A 17,677-nucleotide genomic window follows, 5' to 3' on the forward strand; every position below is an offset into this window, starting at 1 on the left:
TCAGCGCGCCGCGCCACGGACTCAGGCTCCCAGAAGGCCGCGCGGGCCGCGGCGAAGGCAGGTGGGCGCCAGGCCCGGGATCGGGCGCCAGGCCGCCGAGGCGGAGAGGCGCGCTCCGGCGGGCCGGGCGGCCGTCGTCATGACGCTCTTCCACTTCGGGAACTGCTTCGCCCTGGCCTACTTCCCCTACTTCATCACCTACAAGTGCAGCGGCCTGTGAGTGCGGGGAGGCCGCGGGGCGGTGGGAAGGGGGGCCACGGGACGGTGGGAAGCGGGGGCCGCGGTTCGAGCCGACCCTTCACCGCCCACTCTCGCAGGTCGGAGTACAACGCCTTTTGGAAGTGCGTCCAGGCCGGGGTCACCTACCTGTTCGTGCAGCTGTGCAAGGTGAGGGCGCCAGCGGTGCCGCGCTAGGGCTCGGGGGACCCGCGTCTCTGCTCCCGCCCGGACCCCCGAGGTGGGGCCACTCCCCACCCCAACTGAGTGCTCCAGAATGGCCGGGGAAGCCGAGCTTAGAAGGGCTGGAACCCGAGGAGAGGTCCCCGAGCAACTTTTGTATAGCACTTTTAGTAAAACTGAGAACATTCAATTACATAGCCAAGAGGGTTTTGGATACTAACTAGTAAGAGCCGCTGACTAACCCCGAAGTCCCACCAACACTGTTACCACTGCCCTGGTGGGTAACCAGCCCCCGTGCCTCCAGACCTGACCTCGATCCCCTCTGATCACCACAGAACCCAGACTTCCGAGCCCTTGCTCTCAATCACCCCAGCTCCTGCCTTCTTGCTGCTCTCTGGTTGATCCCTCTTCCACATGGACCCCCCACAGAACCCCAATGTACTCCCCTCGACATACTATCTTCCCACCCAATCCACGTGGTTGCTCTCCCTCACCTTGAGGTGACCTCTCTGTGTTCTGGTCTCAGATGCTGTTCTTGGCCACTTTCTTCCCCACCTGGGAAGGCGGCATCTATGACTTCATTGGGGTGAGTGGGGGCAAGGGAGGGGGAGGGAGTACAGGCGTGGGGGCCCCTGGCACCTGTGCTTACTCAAGCCTCAACCTGACCCACAGGAGTTCATGAAGGCCAGCGTGGACGTGGCAGACCTGATAGGCCTAAACCTTGTCATGTCCCGGAATGCCGGCAAGGGGGAATACAAGATCATGGTTGCTGCCCTGGGCTGGGCCACCGCCGAGCTCATTATGTCCCGGTGTGTGCAGCAGCCCGGAGCCCAGACTCCTGAGAAAGGACACCTGGGTTCCAGGGGGTGCTGGAGGGCGGGGGCTCACTCAGATTCTGGGTGCTGAGGGTGCCTGGGTACTGGAGAATCCCTCCCTTTGCCTTCCTCAGCTGCATCCCCCTCTGGGTTGGAGCTCGGGGCATTGAGTTTGACTGGAAATACATCCAGATGAGCATCGACTCCAACATCAGCCTGGTATGCAGTCCCACTTACCCCACACACACCTCCTTTGCTGGTGGCTCTACTCCTCTTGATGCCCAGCCCTGACTCCCTGCCTCCCTCCAGGTCCATTACATCATCGCCTCTGCCCAGGTGTGGATGATAACACGCTACGACCTGTACCACACTTACCGGCCAGCAGTCCTCCTCCTGATGTTCCTTAGCGTCTACAAGGCCTTTGTCATGGAGTGAGCGGGGTGGGGTTGGAGGCCGGGTCCAGATGGGTCAGGTTTTCTCTTCTCCCTCCCTCATTGTGCTGTTTCCCCACAGGACCTTTGTCCACCTCTGTTCCCTGGGCAGCTGGACGGCACTGCTGGCCCGAGCACTAGTGACGGGGCTGCTGGCCCTCAGCACCTTGGCTCTGTATGTCGCTGTTGTCAACGTGCACTCCTAGGCTTGGCATCTCCCCGTCCCCAGGTTCAGTGAAGTAAACAGTATTTGGAAAGTTGTTTCTGCCTCCGTTTCTCTCTCTCGAACTGTCTGCCAGTACTGTGCTCACCTGGGTCCCAGAGGCCCTCGTTTTGGTTTTGGAGCCAGGTAGACAAGCCGGGAAACTAGGCAGCATTGATTTGTCCTATGTTCCTGGACCAACTCCTCTGCTCCTTGTTTTCCCTGAGTTGACTGAGGGCTTGTAGACAGTGTTTGAGCAGTGGCAGAGCCTGGGCCCTCAGGGAACAGGTGACAGAGGGGAGCTAGAATCCAAGAAATGATTCTTGAGGGCTTCTCCTCACTGCCTTAACCTGGCCGTCTCCCACGTGGCCCTTCCCTGGCTGGTCACCTCCTCAGCTCCTGGTCCCAAACCTTCCCCCCATCCACCTTTTGTATGGGAACTAAGGGAATCTCTCTGAAACCCCCATCTTACTAGTTCACCCTTCTCTGCTTACAATCATCTAGGGCTCCTCACACCAGAGCAGTCCACTGGACCCTTGGTTTTATCTTTGAGGATCTATTTTGTGATTCTGAGGTTCTCAGTGCACTGACTCGTTTCTGTGGCCCTAGGATTAAACCGTGGCCTGAGTCTTCTTAGGGTGGAAAACAGAGACAGCTGCAGCCCAGTAGCAGAGCCCACCAATGTGGCTGTTACCCTGAATACCACTCTGCTCATCCCAGTCCTTCCATGGTCAAGTGAGGCCAGCTTCCTTCTGCTTACCTCCCCTTCTCTAAGGGGGATAGGTTAGAAACAGGGCATTGTATGACATTCTTAAGCTCCACCCAGCTGCAAACCCTGACCATGTGGGAAGGTGCACCCCAGCCCTGGTGTTCCCAGTGGGATCCCCCAGGACATGAGATAGAGCAGGTGCCCCTTCCCTGCCTCTCTCCCTTCCTGCCTGCCTCCCTCCACTAGGCTCTCCAAGTCCTGCCATAATGTTACTTGCCCCGGGGCCTAGGAAAGCACCAAACACAGATCTTTGCAGCTCTGCTCTGAGTCTTGGTGTTTCCACAGGCAGCATTTACCTTCAGATGGGGCAACCACCATGTAGCCCTCCTCCTCATTGCTCCTAGTCAAGACAGGGTTCCCAGGGGCCTTGGGATGGGGTGGGGAGGGGAGTGAGAGGTCACCATGAGTTTGATAGGTAAAGGGGGTGGATGGGGCGCTCCCCAAGCCCACATGGGTGGATGTATAAGGGCATTGCTTTCTCTCATACCCCCCTCCCATGCCCCACCTAGCCCTGAGCACATACAGGGAAGGTTGCAGAAATGACTATTCAACAACTATCTGCTGAGCAGGGACTCTGATCCAGGTCTCCTACTGGTAGCCATCTGTCTGTGAAGTAGTCCCAGCTTTCATGGGGCTCAGGGACTGAATGGGAGCATGCAAGCCAGAGGGATCAGGACTGACGGTGAACCCTGGCCAGGATGGTGGCCCTGGTAGGCTACAGTGATAAGGGTTGGGAAGGAAAAAGACAGCTGTCTGTCTCCTGGAGGAAAGGGCGTGTGAGCTGAGACTTAAAGAGGATGAGTTCATGGGGCAAAGAGAAGAAAGTGGGTGTCAAGGCCCTGCTTTTCAAGGAGTTAAGTCCTTGAAATCAAGAGAGAGGGCCTGACCTTTGCAATGAAACAAGAACTGGTTGGAATGAGTTCAGGGAGCTGTGTGTTTTTATCTTGCCAGGTGGGCTGGGGGTGGGGAGTAGGGAGATGACCAGTGAGAAAGGAAGGAGTCCAGGGTAATAGAAGTGTGGTGTTTGTGAGCACCCCTGAGGGCTCACGACGTTTCCCAGGGAGAAGGAGCCAGAATGATAGGAGCAGGTTTGGAGGATGATGCAGAGGCCAGTGTAGGCCCCCTTGAACATGCCAGGGGAGGCTGGGGACAGATGTGGGCATCACTGCAGAGACAGCTGAGGCTGGTAGGGGTGTGGGGACTGTGCCGATGAGGAAGGAGAAGCCTGGGGTCCAGCCAGAGAGACTTGTGAAAGAACAGGGAAGAGAGGCAGGACAGAGGACTGGGGAAAGGAGTGGCAAAAGTAGGTGGGGACTGTGGACAGGGGAATTTCCAACAGTTGGAGGATTAACTTTTCAGGTGATGGGGTGTGAGGAGGGGACCTGTGACTTTTAGCCTCCAGGAGTCTATTGGGACTAACCAGCAATAGGGTGCCCACTGCAGCTGCAAAGGTGTAAGTGGAATCCGGAAACTCCTGTGAACAGGGAGGGGCTGCTTCAGGTGGAAACGACTCTGACACCTGTTGAGGAGCTTCCAGAGATGGAAAGGGGTACTAAGAAAGGAAAGCCCAGAGGCGGTGTTTAGCTAGTGGTACAGTTTAAAGGCACTACTCTGGAGCGTGCCCATGGTCACACCAGCTTGCCCAGAAATGCTGTCACTCTCGGCAAAGAACTGGGAATTCCTTCTCCCAGGCAATGTTTACTGAGTACCTACTATGTGCCAGGCTGTGTTCTAGAAACTGGAGATAACAGCCTGGAACAAACAGCCCCTGAGTTGTAGGAAACAAAGGGGCTCATGAAAAAAAACCAAGATGACAATGCCCAGCACCAAATAAAAGCACAGTCAGTGTGAGCTGGTTTATTACTATCATGCAGACACAAGTGTGTTTTTAAAGAAGACTTGCTGGCCTGGAGTCCTAAGGAGAGACCCACCTCGTAGGAGCTGTGAACTCCCACTCCTCTTCAAAGCACCCCCTACCCTTCAGGTGGGGGCTTCCCTGAGGCCAGCTCAGAGAACTGGGCCTAGGGAAGGGAGGGTGGGGAAGGGGAGTGGGGAAGGTCTCTCCGAGGTTTGAGTTGTGGGCTACAAGAGCTGACACAGATGGTGCTGGAGCTCGACTGCTCAGATGTTTTGGCAGCTGTTCAGAGGGTTCCAGGTGTCCCCCACCTCCACCCCTACTGTGGCGGGTACGAGGATAATTTGAAGGCAGCGGTCCTTCTAATAGTAAAGTTCCTGGTCCCACCAGCCTGGGGGGGGAGAAAGAGAAAAGAGACTCAGTGCTGGGGTTTTCGGGTGAGTATGTGGGAGCCAGGGGCTCAAAGGCGATAGCTCAGTGGTGGTTTCATACGGCAGGTCAAGGGTTTAGAGGTCAAGTACTGGAAGTCAAACGTCAAGGCAGCAGCTCCAAAAAAGTTTCAGCCCTCCATCCCCAGGCCTCCAGGCTCCACACTCACTTCCTGGGCAACAGCGGACTCCAAGTTTCCGGATCTCATCATAGACAAAGATGAGCAGGCCAAAGGGCATGGGGACCAGCCACCACTGGTACCTGAAGCCACAGGCGAGATGGCAAGGTCAAGGCTACCCCCAGGTCTGTGTCCCGCAGGCCCACCCGATGCCCACGGCTCATAGCCCCTCACCGAATGGGCATGAAGTTGAAGATGTTGGGCATGCCAGGGCAGTAGCACAGGAAGCAGCCAATGCAGACCTGGAACACGATGGCAATCACCAGGATCCTGTTCCTGCAGGTGGGGCGGGCGGGACAAAGACAGGCCAGGAGGAGATGGGGACCAGATGGACACCAGGGCGCTGGGTCAGAGGGGGTCAGATAGCAGCTGCAGGGAGATGTTCTAAATACCGAACCCTGGCGTCCCCCACTGGACGCTGGCCCTACCCCAGGAGTGGTCAGTATCACCCCTTTAGCTGATGAAACATGGAAGAGCCAGTTGAGATGCACGGGGTGGGAGCTCTTGGCCAGGAATTGATAAGGAACATTAGCACCTGGCCCCGGCACATCCAGTGCTGGGGTCTGCTGGCTGAAGCAAGCCCTGGTCAAGACCTGCTGGGGCTCCGAGGGCAAGGTGGGGGTGGGGCTGTGGCCGGCTGGGGACACCTGAAGAAGCCCTGCTGGAAGGCAGAGAGGCGGCGTGTCTTGCGGATGAGCACGTCAGCGATCTGGCACATCTCGATGCTGATGAAGAACACGGTGTAGCAGGTGTACTGCTGGTACAGGCGCTGCCCGAACGTCTGTGGACCCAGAGGAAACAAAAGCAGCCTGAGCCCAGGCGGAGAGCCTCTGCAGCCAGCCAGGCACACAGGGCCTGGGGCCACGAGCCCCTCAATACTCTGTCCCTTGTGTCAGAGGCTGGGGCGGGGACAAAGGAGAGATGCAGGATCTGCCAGGTTTGCAGGACCCCAGAGTGCAGGGCCTAGAAACCTGGTCTGGTGAGCTCAGATGTCAGTGCCTGGCCTGTCGGTAGGTCAGGTCAATGGCCTTCATAGTGAAAGGAGGGATGCAGGATTTCCTGGGCACCCTAAAGGGAGCACCTGGGAAAAGGGAATTCGAACCCTGAGGCAGGGTACACAAAGTCTGGTGACTCCAGGACCCGGGAAGATAGCAAATGTGAGCCAGACGGGCCTTTAAGGAATGTGGCAGAAGCCACATTTAGAGGCGGCAGCCACGGTTCGTCAGTCCATGTCTTCAGTGTAACTATATCTATACACACCACTCATTGTGTAAGGAACAATTACTATGCTCCAAGTACCAAGTGTTTTGCATGTATTATCTCACTGAATCCTCCCAATATATTCTATGAGGTAGATTGGTGGTATTCAAACTTTGACATACATCAGAATCCCCCAGAAGAACTGGTTAAAATGCGGGGGCCCCACCCCTAGAGTTTCTGACCCCAGGGGACTGAGGGAAAAACTGAGATTTTTCAAACAAGTTCCCAGGTGTTGCTGATGCTGCTGGTCTGGGGACCACAGTGTAAAAATCAATAAGGTGAAAGTCACCAAGATAAGACATGAGTATGCTGTCCACTTTAGAAGTGGGAAAACTGAGGCACAGAGAAGCAAATGACTTCGCCTAGTCTCACACAGCTGTGAGGAGCAGTGGCAGACAATGAACCCAAGCAGTCTGGTTCCAAGATCTATTTTCTTAACACAACAGTAAATGTTCAGGGGGAATGTCCAGATCTGTCACTTCACAGAGCAAAATAAACACACTTGCCAGCCAGATCTAGCCTCTCTGTGTGGCAGCTTTCACCTAAGTCAGTCACACATGCAAATACTCTGTAAATCATGCTGCTGCAGGGAAAAAAACAGGATACTGGGGTGGGGGTGGGGGGGGCGGGACCCTGATTCCACACCTGAGATGATGTCTTGCTATCAGGGCAGAGAGATGACCCATCTGCAGCTAGGGTCATCAGAAATGAGAGTTTGGAGCTCAAGACTGTGGTGGGAAAGACCCCAGAACTGGCAAAGAGCTTGGGTGTCCAGGAGGCTCTGACTGAGCTCAGTCATGCATTGAAGAGTGAATGTGGGCCATGCTCAAGGCAGGTGGCACTGGAAACTCAGAGGATGGGGGCAGGGACTCACCCACTCCTGGCCATAGCTGTCCTGCAGATCTTGGAGGTGGTGGTCCTCCCACTGCGGCCGCAGTCCCACACACAGCAAAGGGAACCAGCCCTCCTGGGCCATGGCCGTGAAGTAGTCAGTGAAGCCAGCGAATGACTGGATGGCACCTGGAGGAGAAGCAAGGAAACACAGGGAGACAGAGATGGAGAGACAGTCAGGAACACACAGAAATAGTAGCATGGAGACAGACAGAGAACACTCCAAGAGAGATCGACAATGACACAAGAGACAGTCCACAGGGAGAGGCGGGGACAGACACACACCCAGAGAACCCGAAAAAGACAGGAGGCAATGACCCAGAGGCAAGGTCAAGGAGAACGAGGCCAGAGACAGAGGAGGGACCCAGGGAACCACAGAGGCCATCGTGTACAGGCAAAGACTCAGAGAACGACAGACACCCAAGATGAAAGGCAGACACCAAGATCCAGAACAAGGCAAAGCCCCAGGTAGAGACCCCGCGGTCAGCGAGCGGTCCCTCAGGACGGCCCTGCACCGCCCGAGCCCGCCCCCACGGGCACACACCGATCTGGAAGTAGGAGTAAGCAGCCAGGGGCTCATTGACCAGTCGGTCCCGCTTTGGGTTCCGTGGACGCAAGTGCATGATGTCACTCTCAGCCTTCTCGTATGCCAGGGATACTGACGGGAACTGGCCAGGAGTGGAAAGAACCAGGGTTGGCAGTTTGCCTGGGCCCCCGCCCCTGACTCTTTGGACCCCCCCTTCCTCTCTGCAGTGGACAGGGACAGAACTGAGGTTAGGAGGTGAGACCCACAGTGATCACACAATCACACCTGCCTGGACAGCCTGAGTTCATCTGGTCCTTTTCCACATGTGTGTCCACATCTGTGCTGGTGTCCATCTCCATGGGAACGTCTGTTTATCTCTGCTATTGTGTATTTTCTCTGTCTCTGTCTCTGTCTTTCTCCCTTCCTCCTCCTCCTCCTCTCTGTTTCTTCTCTGGGCTCCTCTGGTCTTGACAGCTTTCCCTGTTGCATGTTCTGTCTCTCTCCGTCCCTTACTTTCTTGGTTTTTTTCTTGTTGTTGTTCCTGTCTCTTGTCTCATGCTGTGATTATGTCTCTGTGTTCCTGTCTCTATATCTCTCTTTGTCACTATCTCTGCATCTCTTCTGTCTCTCTGTGGTCTCCTCCTTGTCCCCTACCCGTCTATTTGTGGCCGCAGAGTGGCAGCAGTGTACTAACCGAGGACAGAGGCTCAGGGCACCAGCCTGCCTGGGCTTGAATTAGCTGTCTGACCTGGGGCAAGGCACTCAAGCTGTCTAAGCTTCAATTAGCTCATTGGTAAAATGGGGATGATGAAATAAAACTCATCTCATAGAGTAGTTATGAGGACAAAATGAAGTAATTAACATATACCTGGCCCAGAGCAAGCATTGTGTAAATGCTGTCAAATAAACCTGTGACATGACCATGCATCTGGCTGTATTCGTGGCTGTATCTGAGGCTCTTTTCTGTCTGTCTGCCTTGAGGTCTATTTGACACTGTTTATCTGTCCATCTCTGTTGGGGAATGTCTGTCTGCAATCCAAGCAGACAGATAGCTGTGTCTGTTAAAATCTCTGAGTGTCCATATCTGAGTCCATGTGTATCCTTGAGTCTGTCAATGCCTACCTAAGTGTCCACCTGTGTGTCTATGTCTGTAATTCTGTCCATGGCTATCTTCCTGCCTTCTTGTGTGTCCACACCTGGCTGTCTGTTGTACACACATCTGTGTCACTCTGAGTCCACGACTGTCCGTGATGGTCTCTATCACGCCTGCCTGTGGGCATATGTCTCTGGGCACTGTATGGGTGGGGGCATCGGGGCCGTAGACTCACGATGTCAGTGCAGAGTTCTATGAAGAGGATGGTGATGCATCCGAGCGGCAGGGGCACACTGACAGTGATATAAATGAGATACGGTGTCAGCTCAGGGATGTTCTTGGTCAGCGTATAGGCGATGGACTTCTTCAGGTTGTCAAAGATTAGTCGGCCTGTGGGGGGACAGCAGGTACCTCAGTCTCCCCCTAACCCATTTCCTCCCACACCCACACTGCTGGCCTCCATCTCTGATCTGGCCCAGACCCTGCTCCACGCCTGTCACAATGGAGGCGAAGTTGTCATCAAGCAGGATCATATCCGCTGCATTTTTGGCAGCATCCGAGCCGGCAATGCCCATGGCCACGCCGATGTCGGCCTTCTTCAGGGCTGGGGAGTCATTCACACCATCTCCTGTCACGGCCACGATGGCACCCTGCAGGCAGTGAGTACAAGTGGGAGGGTGATCAATGACAGGGCAGCCCAGGGCCAGCCCAGCCCATCTGCCCGCCTTCATCATCAGGGTCGCACCAGTCGCTGGCAGCTCTCCACAATCACCAGCTTCTGCTGGGGACTGGTACGAGCGAACACCATCTCAGGGTGGGTCCGCAGTGCCTCGACCAGTTCTGATGGGTCCATGTCCTTCAGCTGCATGCCATTAATCACACAGGCGCGGGCATCCCTAGAAAGGGAGGCGGGAGGACATCACTGGGGCCTCAGTCCATGTGGGGTATGGGAAGAACTACAAGGAGGACATAAGGGGGCTTACTTCCGGTTAACCTGGTCCACGGGCACACGGAGGCGGGCAGCGATGTCCTCCACTGTCTCACTGCCTTCTGAAATGATGCCCACGCTGGCTGCAATGGCCTTGGCTGTGATGGGGTGGTCACCTGTCACCATGATCACCTGAAGGAGGAACCAACAGACCCCTGACCCCTTCAGATTAACCCACTCTCCCTGTCTGCCCCAGTGGAATTCCTCAGCCACAGTGATTGGTTCAAGGATGAACAGGTAACTGAATGTGGAATAACTGCCAGAGATGCACTCTTTTTTTGGCGTGATGGCTAAACAGGTGGGATGTTATTTAGTTGGAGCTGCTGGGTGGTGGTCAACTTTGCCCACCAAAATGGAGGACTGCTTGAAAATAAAGCCAGCAGAGAGAAAAGCAGAGCTGAGACGTGGAGAAAGGCAAATTCCTAAAGACACTGAACTCCTGGATCCAGCTATACCCAAAACTTTATTCCCCAGAACTTTTCAGTTCTTGAACCAATGTATTCCTTTGTGGTTCAAGCTGTTCTCAGGTGGGTTTCTGTCGCAGGGTTGCTCATCCTCAAATACTGTCACCCTTTGTTCTCACCCCTGCCTGGCCCTCTCCCCAGGGGCATACCCGGATGCCTGCTGTGCGGCACTTGAGCACAGCATCAGGAACAGTGGCCCGGGGTGGGTCTATCATGGATACGAGTCCCGCAAAGCACAGGCCACTGGTTGGAAAGTTCATGGCCTCCACGTCAAAGGCGTAGCCATGTGGGTAGTCCTTCTCACTCAGGTAGAGCTGGCAGAAACCTGACCAAAAAACAAGGAAGTCAAATAGGAGTCCTGGATGAACTGTTCCATAGCAAAACCAAATGATGAGTAAAATAACCACATCTTGCACCAAGCATCTGTGAATGCCTAGCCCTGTGATGAATCCTTCATTCACAGTACACTTAGCCCTCTGTATCCACAACTTCCACATTCACAGATTTAACCAATTGCAGATCAAACATATTCCCAAAAAATCTTCAGAAAATTCCAGAAAAAACCTGAGTTTGCCACACGCTGACAACTACCTGCATAGGTACATCTTACCTAGTACATTAGGCACTCCAAGTAATCTGGAGATGATTTTAAGTATACAAAAGGAAGTGCATAGGTTATATGCAAATACTACACCATTTTACATGAGGGATTTGAATGCCTGCAGATTTTGGTATCTATGGCGTAATAAGGATGTGGAGGGAATGTGGTGGGTTGTCTTGGAAGCCATCCCCCATGGACACTGAGAGACGACTGTGTTGGAATCCATCCCCACAACCACTCTGGGAGTTACTAGCATCCTCATCTTGCAAACGAGGAAACAGGTTTGGAGAAGGGACTCTTCTTGCCAGAGGTCACACACCAAGCAAAGTGGAAGATCCGAGGCAGGGGTTATGGAGGTTTAAGGAAGCAAGATAAAACTTGGGAAGGGATCAGAGGTCAGGACAAGGATTGGGGAAAACCTTGAGTTGAGGCAGAGACGGAAGAAAGTCAAAAGGTTTGGAGGAGGATGCTGAAAGGCAGAGGAGAAAGAAAACAAGGGCTGGGCATCGGGTGTGGCAAGAGTTGGGGAGAATCAAGGGATCACAGGTTGAGTCAGGAGAGGTAAGATCCAGGTGAGGACAGGTTGGGTGGAGGTAGGCATTGACGACAGGGATCATGACTGAGATAGGGAAAGTCAAAGTTGAGAGTGTAGACTGGGGCAGGTCAACTGTCGAACAAGGATGGGAAAGGTCAGGGCTAGGGCTGGCCCAGAAGGTTGGGCAGGGTCTGGGGTCTCACCCAAGACGCGTTCGCCCAGGCCTCCCAGGCTGAGGTAGGCAGTCTGGAAGGCCTCGCGCCATTGCTCATCCAGTGGCAGCTCCTGGCCCTTGATGAGGATGGAGCTACAGCGCTCCAGCACGCGCTCGGGGGCGCCCTTCATGACAAGCACGTGCCTCGGGTCTCGCGGGTCCTCCAGCGTATGGATGGACAGCTGTGGGCGGAGGAAGAGGTGGGGTTGTGGGCGAGGTCAAGGGGGAGAGGGGAGACTTGGGGAACTGAGGGGAACCAGCCTTGGGTGGGTCAGGGGGAGACTGAGCGTGAGGGGCTCGCTTGCTGGGCAGGTCCTTGGTAGAGGCTGAGGGTTGGGGAGGGCCTACCGGCCTGGATAAGGGCCTGGGCGTGGGGAACGTGCAGAATTTAGGTCGGAGTTGGACAGGGGCGCGATTTGGATTGAGAGCTTCTCCCCACCGAGGGCCTGACTGCTGAGAGCTGGCGGAGCGCCCGGGCCCTTGTTGGGCTGTGGCTGTGTAGAGGGAGGGGCCTGAGAGTGAAGGCCGGCCGCAGGCCAGCCCGGAATGTGGGTGGGGCCCTCGGTGGGCGGGACTTGTGGTGGGCGGGACTGGGCCGTGGGCGGGGCCGGCCGCGGTGGGTGCACACCTGGAACTTGTTTGTAGAGTTGAAGGGGATTTCGCAGACTTTGGGGAAGCGTTCGCGGTAGCCCATGGAATTGCCCAGCGTCAGCTCGGAGAACTTGAGCAGCGCCGTCTCCGACGCGTCCCCGATCACGATGCGCTGGGAACGCGGGCGGTGTCAGGGGCGAGCAGAGCTGCACCACCAGTCCCCCGGGATCCCCAGGCTTCCTCCCCCGACTCCCCTGAGCGCCCGCGGCTCTCACCTTGGGCACCGGCACTGCGTCCTGGCCCGACTTGAAGGCAGCACGGTTACACAGGGTGAGCACGCGGCACAACGCCCGCCACGTCTCCGAGGATTGGTCAAATGTCTGCCCTGGAGGCCAGGCATCCAGGCTGGGGCTACGAAGGGGCTCTCCCGCACCAGAATCGAGTCCCCCAGCCCCCTAGATTCAAGACTGAATCCCGGCCTGGGTGGGACCCACACACCTCCACATGCCTCGGGGCGGAACTTTCTCTCCAGACCCAGTATCAAGTCTCTTAGGAGACCCAGTAAATATCAAACCTCTTCACAGACCCGGAGCTTAGCCACCCAGGACCCAGCCTTTGCCTGATGACTGCTGGAGCCCCTTCTCCAGTAATGCAAAGCCCTCCCCAGACTTCATTCATTAACTTTGGTGCTCCCTTCTAGATCTCCACCATCTACCAGATCCCGCCCAGCCACCGTCCCCCACCCCCACCCTCACACCTGACTGGTCTTCTGTAGTGTCCGCGGAGTGGATGTGGTTGTCGAACCACAGATGGGACACAGTCATGCGGTTTTGAGTGAGGGTCCCCGTCTTGTCAGAGCAGATCACCGAGGTGGAGCCTAGAGTCTCCACCGCCTCCAGGTTCTTGACTACACAGTTCTTGCTGGCCAGCCGCTTGGCTGTCAGGGACAGGCACACCTGGGGGAAGGGTAGGGAATGCAGGCGTGGGGATCAAGCCTTGCTTCCCACCCCACCTCCCTCCTTTCTCAGCACTGGGGATCCTTTACACCAACCACAGTATGTAGCATTAAACCGCCACAGTACTGCATACACAGCATCCCCCCTGCAAAGACTAGGCTTTTTCTTGCCTCCAAACTTTTGTCCACTCTGCTTTCCACTTGGGATGCCTCCCCAATCTGTCCAGATAAATGTAGCCAGGCCCCTCTCTTAGCTGTCCTAGCTAAGGTTCTGTAATTTCTTATCAGCACAATCAAAGTAAGAAAACTAACATTCCCTAGGCCCCCTCTTGGACTGGCCCAGGACTGGGTGCTCACTATGGAAGGCTGCCCACAGCAGCCTTCGACACCCAGCCTCAGCCTCCTCCTGCCAAAGCCCTTTCCCTGTTCATCTCTGAGTGTTGGGTGTGTGGCACAGGACCCAGCCCAGAGCAGCCCCAGTGGGTGTTTGCTGAATGGATGGGACAGGTGGAAAGATGGGGGTGGGGAGGAGGAGAAGAGGTGATGGAGGATGGATGGACAGATAGGGAGAGGACACAGGGAAGCCTGGATGATCGGAAAGATGGATGGACAGGGCTCTCAGCTCACTGTATGGTTCTTCTGCATCCCCAGCTCACCGTGACAGTGGCCAGCAGCCCCTCAGGCACATAGGCTACCACAATGGCCATGAAGAAGACCATGGCCCGCAGGAAGGTGTAGCCAATGCACATGGCCACTATGAAAAATGTGCCACCAAAGAGGATGGCCAGGCCTGCGATGATGTCCACAAAATGTTCAATTTCGATGGCGATGGGCGTCTTCTCATTTTCTACTCCTGAGGCCAGTGATGCGATGCGCCCGATGATGGTGCGGTCACCCGTGTTCACCACCAGGCCCTGGGCGGTGCCTGTAGTGGGGCCAAGAGGGTAGCTCAGCGTCAGGTGAGCGGCACTGGGGTGGGGGTGGGGGGCACGTTGCAAAGCAGCAGCGTGAACCAAGGAAGGCAGTCTTGGAAGGCACTGGAGGCAACAGGGGGAGCTAGAGAGGCGGTGTGACCAGAGAGGCAGCAATCACATCAAGTGGGGAGTCAGTGGGCCTCAGAATGAAGCAGAAGGGGGCAGTGGAGGCAGCAAAGGGCAGCGCAGAGGCAGTGCAGTCAGCCGGACGGGTGGGTGGGGAGCTCACAGACCCTCGAGGCACATGGTGGAGAAGAAGGCGATGTTGCGGGTCTCCAGGGGACTCTCGTGGGTGCACTCGGGTGAGCGTGTCTGCGGCTCAGACTCTCCAGTCAGCGAGGAGTTGTCCACCTTGCAGCCCTGGGCCTGGAGGATGCGGATGTCGGCCGGCACTCGATCCCCGCCTTTCATCTCCACCAGGTCGCCCACCACCAGCTGATCTGCATTGATCTGGAACTTGTCCCCGTCTCGGATGACAGTTGCTTGCTGTGGGACCAGAGGACCAGAGTTGAGGGGGGCAGGGAGCAGGGGTGGAAGTTGCCGCATGCAGTGGGAAGGTGGGGAGGTGAAAGCGGGGAGAGGTGAGGACCTGTGAGGAGAGCTGGGGGCAGGGGATGAGGGGCCAGCTGGGCCTGATGGGAGGAGCCATGGAAAATGCCAGTGGCTGGGGGCTGGGGACCCACCTGGGGGACGAGGTTCTTGAAGCTGGCGATGATGTTGGTGCTCTTAAACTCCTGGTAGTAGCCAAAGCAGCCGGTGACCACGACCACAGCAATGAGGGCCAGCGCCAGGTAGAGCTAAGGGAGGCAGAGAGGGGTGGGGAATGACCAGGGGCTGGAAGCTCCCTGCCTGAGGCCACTGCCTGCTTTCTGGTCCCCCTGGTGATTTCCTCCAGGGTCACCTCCATGGTTTTCCCCACTCTACTAGGAAGCCTCAGGCACTATTTCCTCTGACCTGTGTCCCTGTCCCCATGAGCGTCGCATCCCACATTCAGCTGCCCTGTGCTCGCTGTGGGCACAGATCCCACTTCCCTGGCCCCGTGGCCCCATGCCCCTGACTGCGCCCCACATCACCGTGCAGCTTGGTGGCACGTGTTCCCTTTTCCGGTGCCCCCAAGTCTTGCGTTCTGCACCGTCCTCTGCCTCACGTTTCCGTGTCCCATGTTCTCTGTGTTCCAAGGTTCATAGTCTGTATTTTCAAAATTCGTGTACTCCTCCTTGTCCCTGGTGCCCAACAGCCCCCGTGGCCTCATGCCACCGCTTCCATGCGTGCTGTCGATCTCATGTGTCATGTTCTGTGTCGCCCACAGCGTCCCAGGTCCCAAATTCCGGGTCCTTGTGTCCTCTGTCTCCACACGTCTATGTACCCTTGAGTCCCCATCCTGTGTCACATGCCCTATGACTTTCAATCCTCTGTCCAATGTCACATGTCCCTGGGCCACCCCTGTCCCTTGTCCTGACCCTGTCACGTATCCAATGTTCTCTTGCCCTGCATCTCAATATCCTTCATGTCTGTGTGCTCCAGGTCTAGTAGCTTAAGTGTCCCCATGCGCTGTGTCCTGGGTCTTGTGTCCCCATGCCCTTGCGTCCCCATGTCTGAGTCCCACTGTCCCCTGGGCCCTCTGTCCTTGGTCTGTCTCATGTCTTCATGACCTCTGTTTTCCAAGGACTGTGGGGTTTTTGTTTTTATTTTCATTTTAAAGTCTTCATTGAATTTGTTACAATATTGCTTCTGTCTTATGTTTGGGATTTTGGGCCCTGAGGCATGTGGGATCTTAGCTCCCCAACCAGTGATCGAACCCGCACCCCCGGAATTAGAAGGTGAAATCTTAACCACTGGACTGCCAGGGAAGTCCCTTCCCAGGACCATATCTTAATTGTTGCCTGCCTATGTCTTCCTCCCTATGTCCTCCATCTCTGCGACACAGACTCCCCTACATCCCCTGTGATCTTGAGTCTGTCCCAGTGTCCTTCAGCCCGCACGACCCACGTCTTAGAGCTGTTTTTCCGTGTCTCTAGATCCCCATCCTATGTCACTTGTATCCTGAGTCGCATGCTGATTGCCCTCTGTCCCCCAGGTCCCTGTGTCCCAGGTCTGGCTCCCAGCACCCGCCACTCACATTGTCGTCTGTGGTGAGGTCGCCCTCGCTGGCCTGGATGGCAAAGGCGATGAGGCAGATGGCAGCGGCCACCCACATGAGGCACTGCAGACCGCCCGCCAGCTGCCGCGCGAATTTGACGTACTCGGGGGTGCCCCTCGGCGGCCTCAGAGCATTGGGCCCATCCCTCAACAGCAGCTCAGCAGCCAGGCTGGCAGACAGGCCCTGGGGATGGGCGGGGTGGGGTCGTGGTGGTCACCAAGGGCTCTCCTCTCATTAACAAGAGCTCTTCTGCCTCTGTCTCTCTCACCCGCCTCCTGCTCCCTGTCTGTCTCTTCCTGCTGTCTCTGTCTCTCTGTTTCTTTTTATCTGCCTCTCTTATTTGTCCCTTTCTGTTTGGCCTTTTCTTGTCTTCATTTGACTGCCCTTTGCAGCATGTAGGATCTTAGTTCCTCGACCAGGGATCAGACCCATGCCTCTTGCATTGGGAGCTCAGAGTCTTAGCCACTGGACCGCCAGCGAAGCCCCTGTTTGGCCCTTTCTAATGTTCTTCTCTCTCTCCCCCTCTCCTTCCCTGCACCCACGTCTCTCTTGGCCCCAGCTCACCTTGGTCGCACTGGTTCGGTATTTCTGTTCCAGCTCCGGCACTGACAGCTGGTGGTCATTCTGCATGGAGGGGGCACCACACTCACTTTCTGTCTCTCGGGCCCCCACCCTTGCCCTCACCCTCGCCCAGCCCCGCCCAGCCCCGCCCAGCCCCTGCTCACAATCTCCATCTCCTTCTTCATGTTCTCCAGCTTTTCCTTCCTCTTGCCCCCTCCACTGGCCGCCTTCTTCTTGCTCATCTTGGCCGCCATGTCCCCACCAGGGCCAGGACCCAGCTCTACCTGGTGCAGCTCGTAATTCTCCTGGAGGGAGGGTGGGGGGAACAGAGAAGGCATCAGATCCCACTAGAGCCCTGCCTCCAACCTCCACCCCCCACCCCTGACCGCACTCACTGCCTTCCCCATGGTGCCCAATGCAGTGCCCTCCTTTGTTGAGACCGAGCCTGGGGTCTGGACCAGCCCTGATATACCCAGGGAGGTGGGGGGGGTGGAGCAGGACAGGCTTGATTACAGCTGATTACGGGGCTCCTTGGGGTGACCTCCAGGCCTGAGCAGCTCGGGCCTTTCCTACCGGGCTGCCCTACCAGCCCAGACCCCATTGCAATCTGTTTCTGTGATCAAGGGCCCACTGGGGAAAGCCGTCCTGACAAGAGGAATAGCAAAAACATAAGGTGCTCATTACGTGCCCAGCATTGTGCTAAGGGCTTTCATGTATTAGCTTGTTTAAGCTCACAACTACCCTTTGAGGTAAGTGCCATTCTCACCTGCCCCCCACTTACAGATCGGGAGACAGACACAGGGGGG

The 17,677-nt window shown here is 56.2% G+C and overlaps 2 protein-coding genes across 2 annotated transcripts; one reads left to right on the forward strand and one right to left on the reverse strand.

The window, feature by feature from the left end:
• Nucleotides 1-12: 12 nt before the first annotated feature.
• TMEM147 (transmembrane protein 147) lies at nt 13-1,905 on the forward strand. The gene is made up of 7 exons (XM_065925973.1): nt 13-216; nt 318-387; nt 926-985; nt 1,072-1,208; nt 1,349-1,433; nt 1,524-1,645; nt 1,728-1,905. The coding sequence occupies exons 1-7, from the start codon at nt 140-142 to the stop codon at nt 1,849-1,851; spliced, it is 675 nt and encodes a 224-aa protein (XP_065782045.1). The 5' UTR covers nt 13-139; the 3' UTR covers nt 1,852-1,905.
• A 2,928-nt stretch (nt 1,906-4,833) lies between these two features.
• On the reverse strand, nt 4,834-17,278 carry ATP4A (ATPase H+/K+ transporting subunit alpha). Its single transcript, XM_065925791.1, has 22 exons — nt 17,267-17,278; nt 17,036-17,176; nt 16,875-16,934; nt 16,290-16,493; nt 14,854-14,967; nt 14,404-14,656; nt 13,853-14,121; nt 12,999-13,197; nt 12,517-12,626; nt 12,279-12,413; nt 11,640-11,832; nt 10,450-10,625; nt 9,832-9,968; nt 9,594-9,744; nt 9,330-9,498; nt 9,084-9,238; nt 7,774-7,897; nt 7,213-7,358; nt 5,726-5,859; nt 5,253-5,354; nt 5,070-5,161; nt 4,834-4,862 (listed from the first exon to the last, which is right to left on the reverse strand). The coding sequence occupies exons 1-22, from the start codon at nt 17,276-17,278 to the stop codon at nt 4,834-4,836; spliced, it is 3,105 nt and encodes a 1,034-aa protein (XP_065781863.1).
• Between the last annotated feature and the right edge of the window lie 399 nt (nt 17,279-17,677).

This window comes from Muntiacus reevesi, chromosome 2 (genome assembly GCF_963930625.1).
Source record: "Muntiacus reevesi chromosome 2, mMunRee1.1, whole genome shotgun sequence".
NCBI classification, from domain to species: Eukaryota; Metazoa; Chordata; class Mammalia; order Artiodactyla; family Cervidae; genus Muntiacus; species Muntiacus reevesi.

What these genes read in the sequence shown, in the direction of transcription:
- TMEM147 (XM_065925973.1), top strand. Translation starts at nt 140, where the DNA reads ATGACGCTCTTCCACTTCGGGAACTGCTTCGCCCTGGCCTACTTCCCC. An exon ending in TGTTCGTGCAGCTGTGCAAG is followed by an intron (nt 388 to 925) that starts GTGAGGGCGCCA and finishes TTCTGGTCTCAG; the next exon opens with ATGCTGTTCTTGGCCACTTT. An exon ending in TCGACTCCAACATCAGCCTG is followed by an intron (nt 1,434 to 1,523) that starts GTATGCAGTCCC and finishes GCCTCCCTCCAG; the next exon opens with GTCCATTACATCATCGCCTC.
- ATP4A (XM_065925791.1), bottom strand. An exon ending in TTACTCCTACTTCCAGATCG is followed by an intron (nt 7,359 to 7,773) that starts GTGTGTGCCCGT and finishes CTTCTCCTCCAG; the next exon opens with GTGCCATCCAGTCATTCGCT. An exon ending in TTCAACTTCATGCCCATTCG is followed by an intron (nt 5,162 to 5,252) that starts GTGAGGGGCTAT and finishes CTGTGGCTTCAG; the next exon opens with GTACCAGTGGTGGCTGGTCC.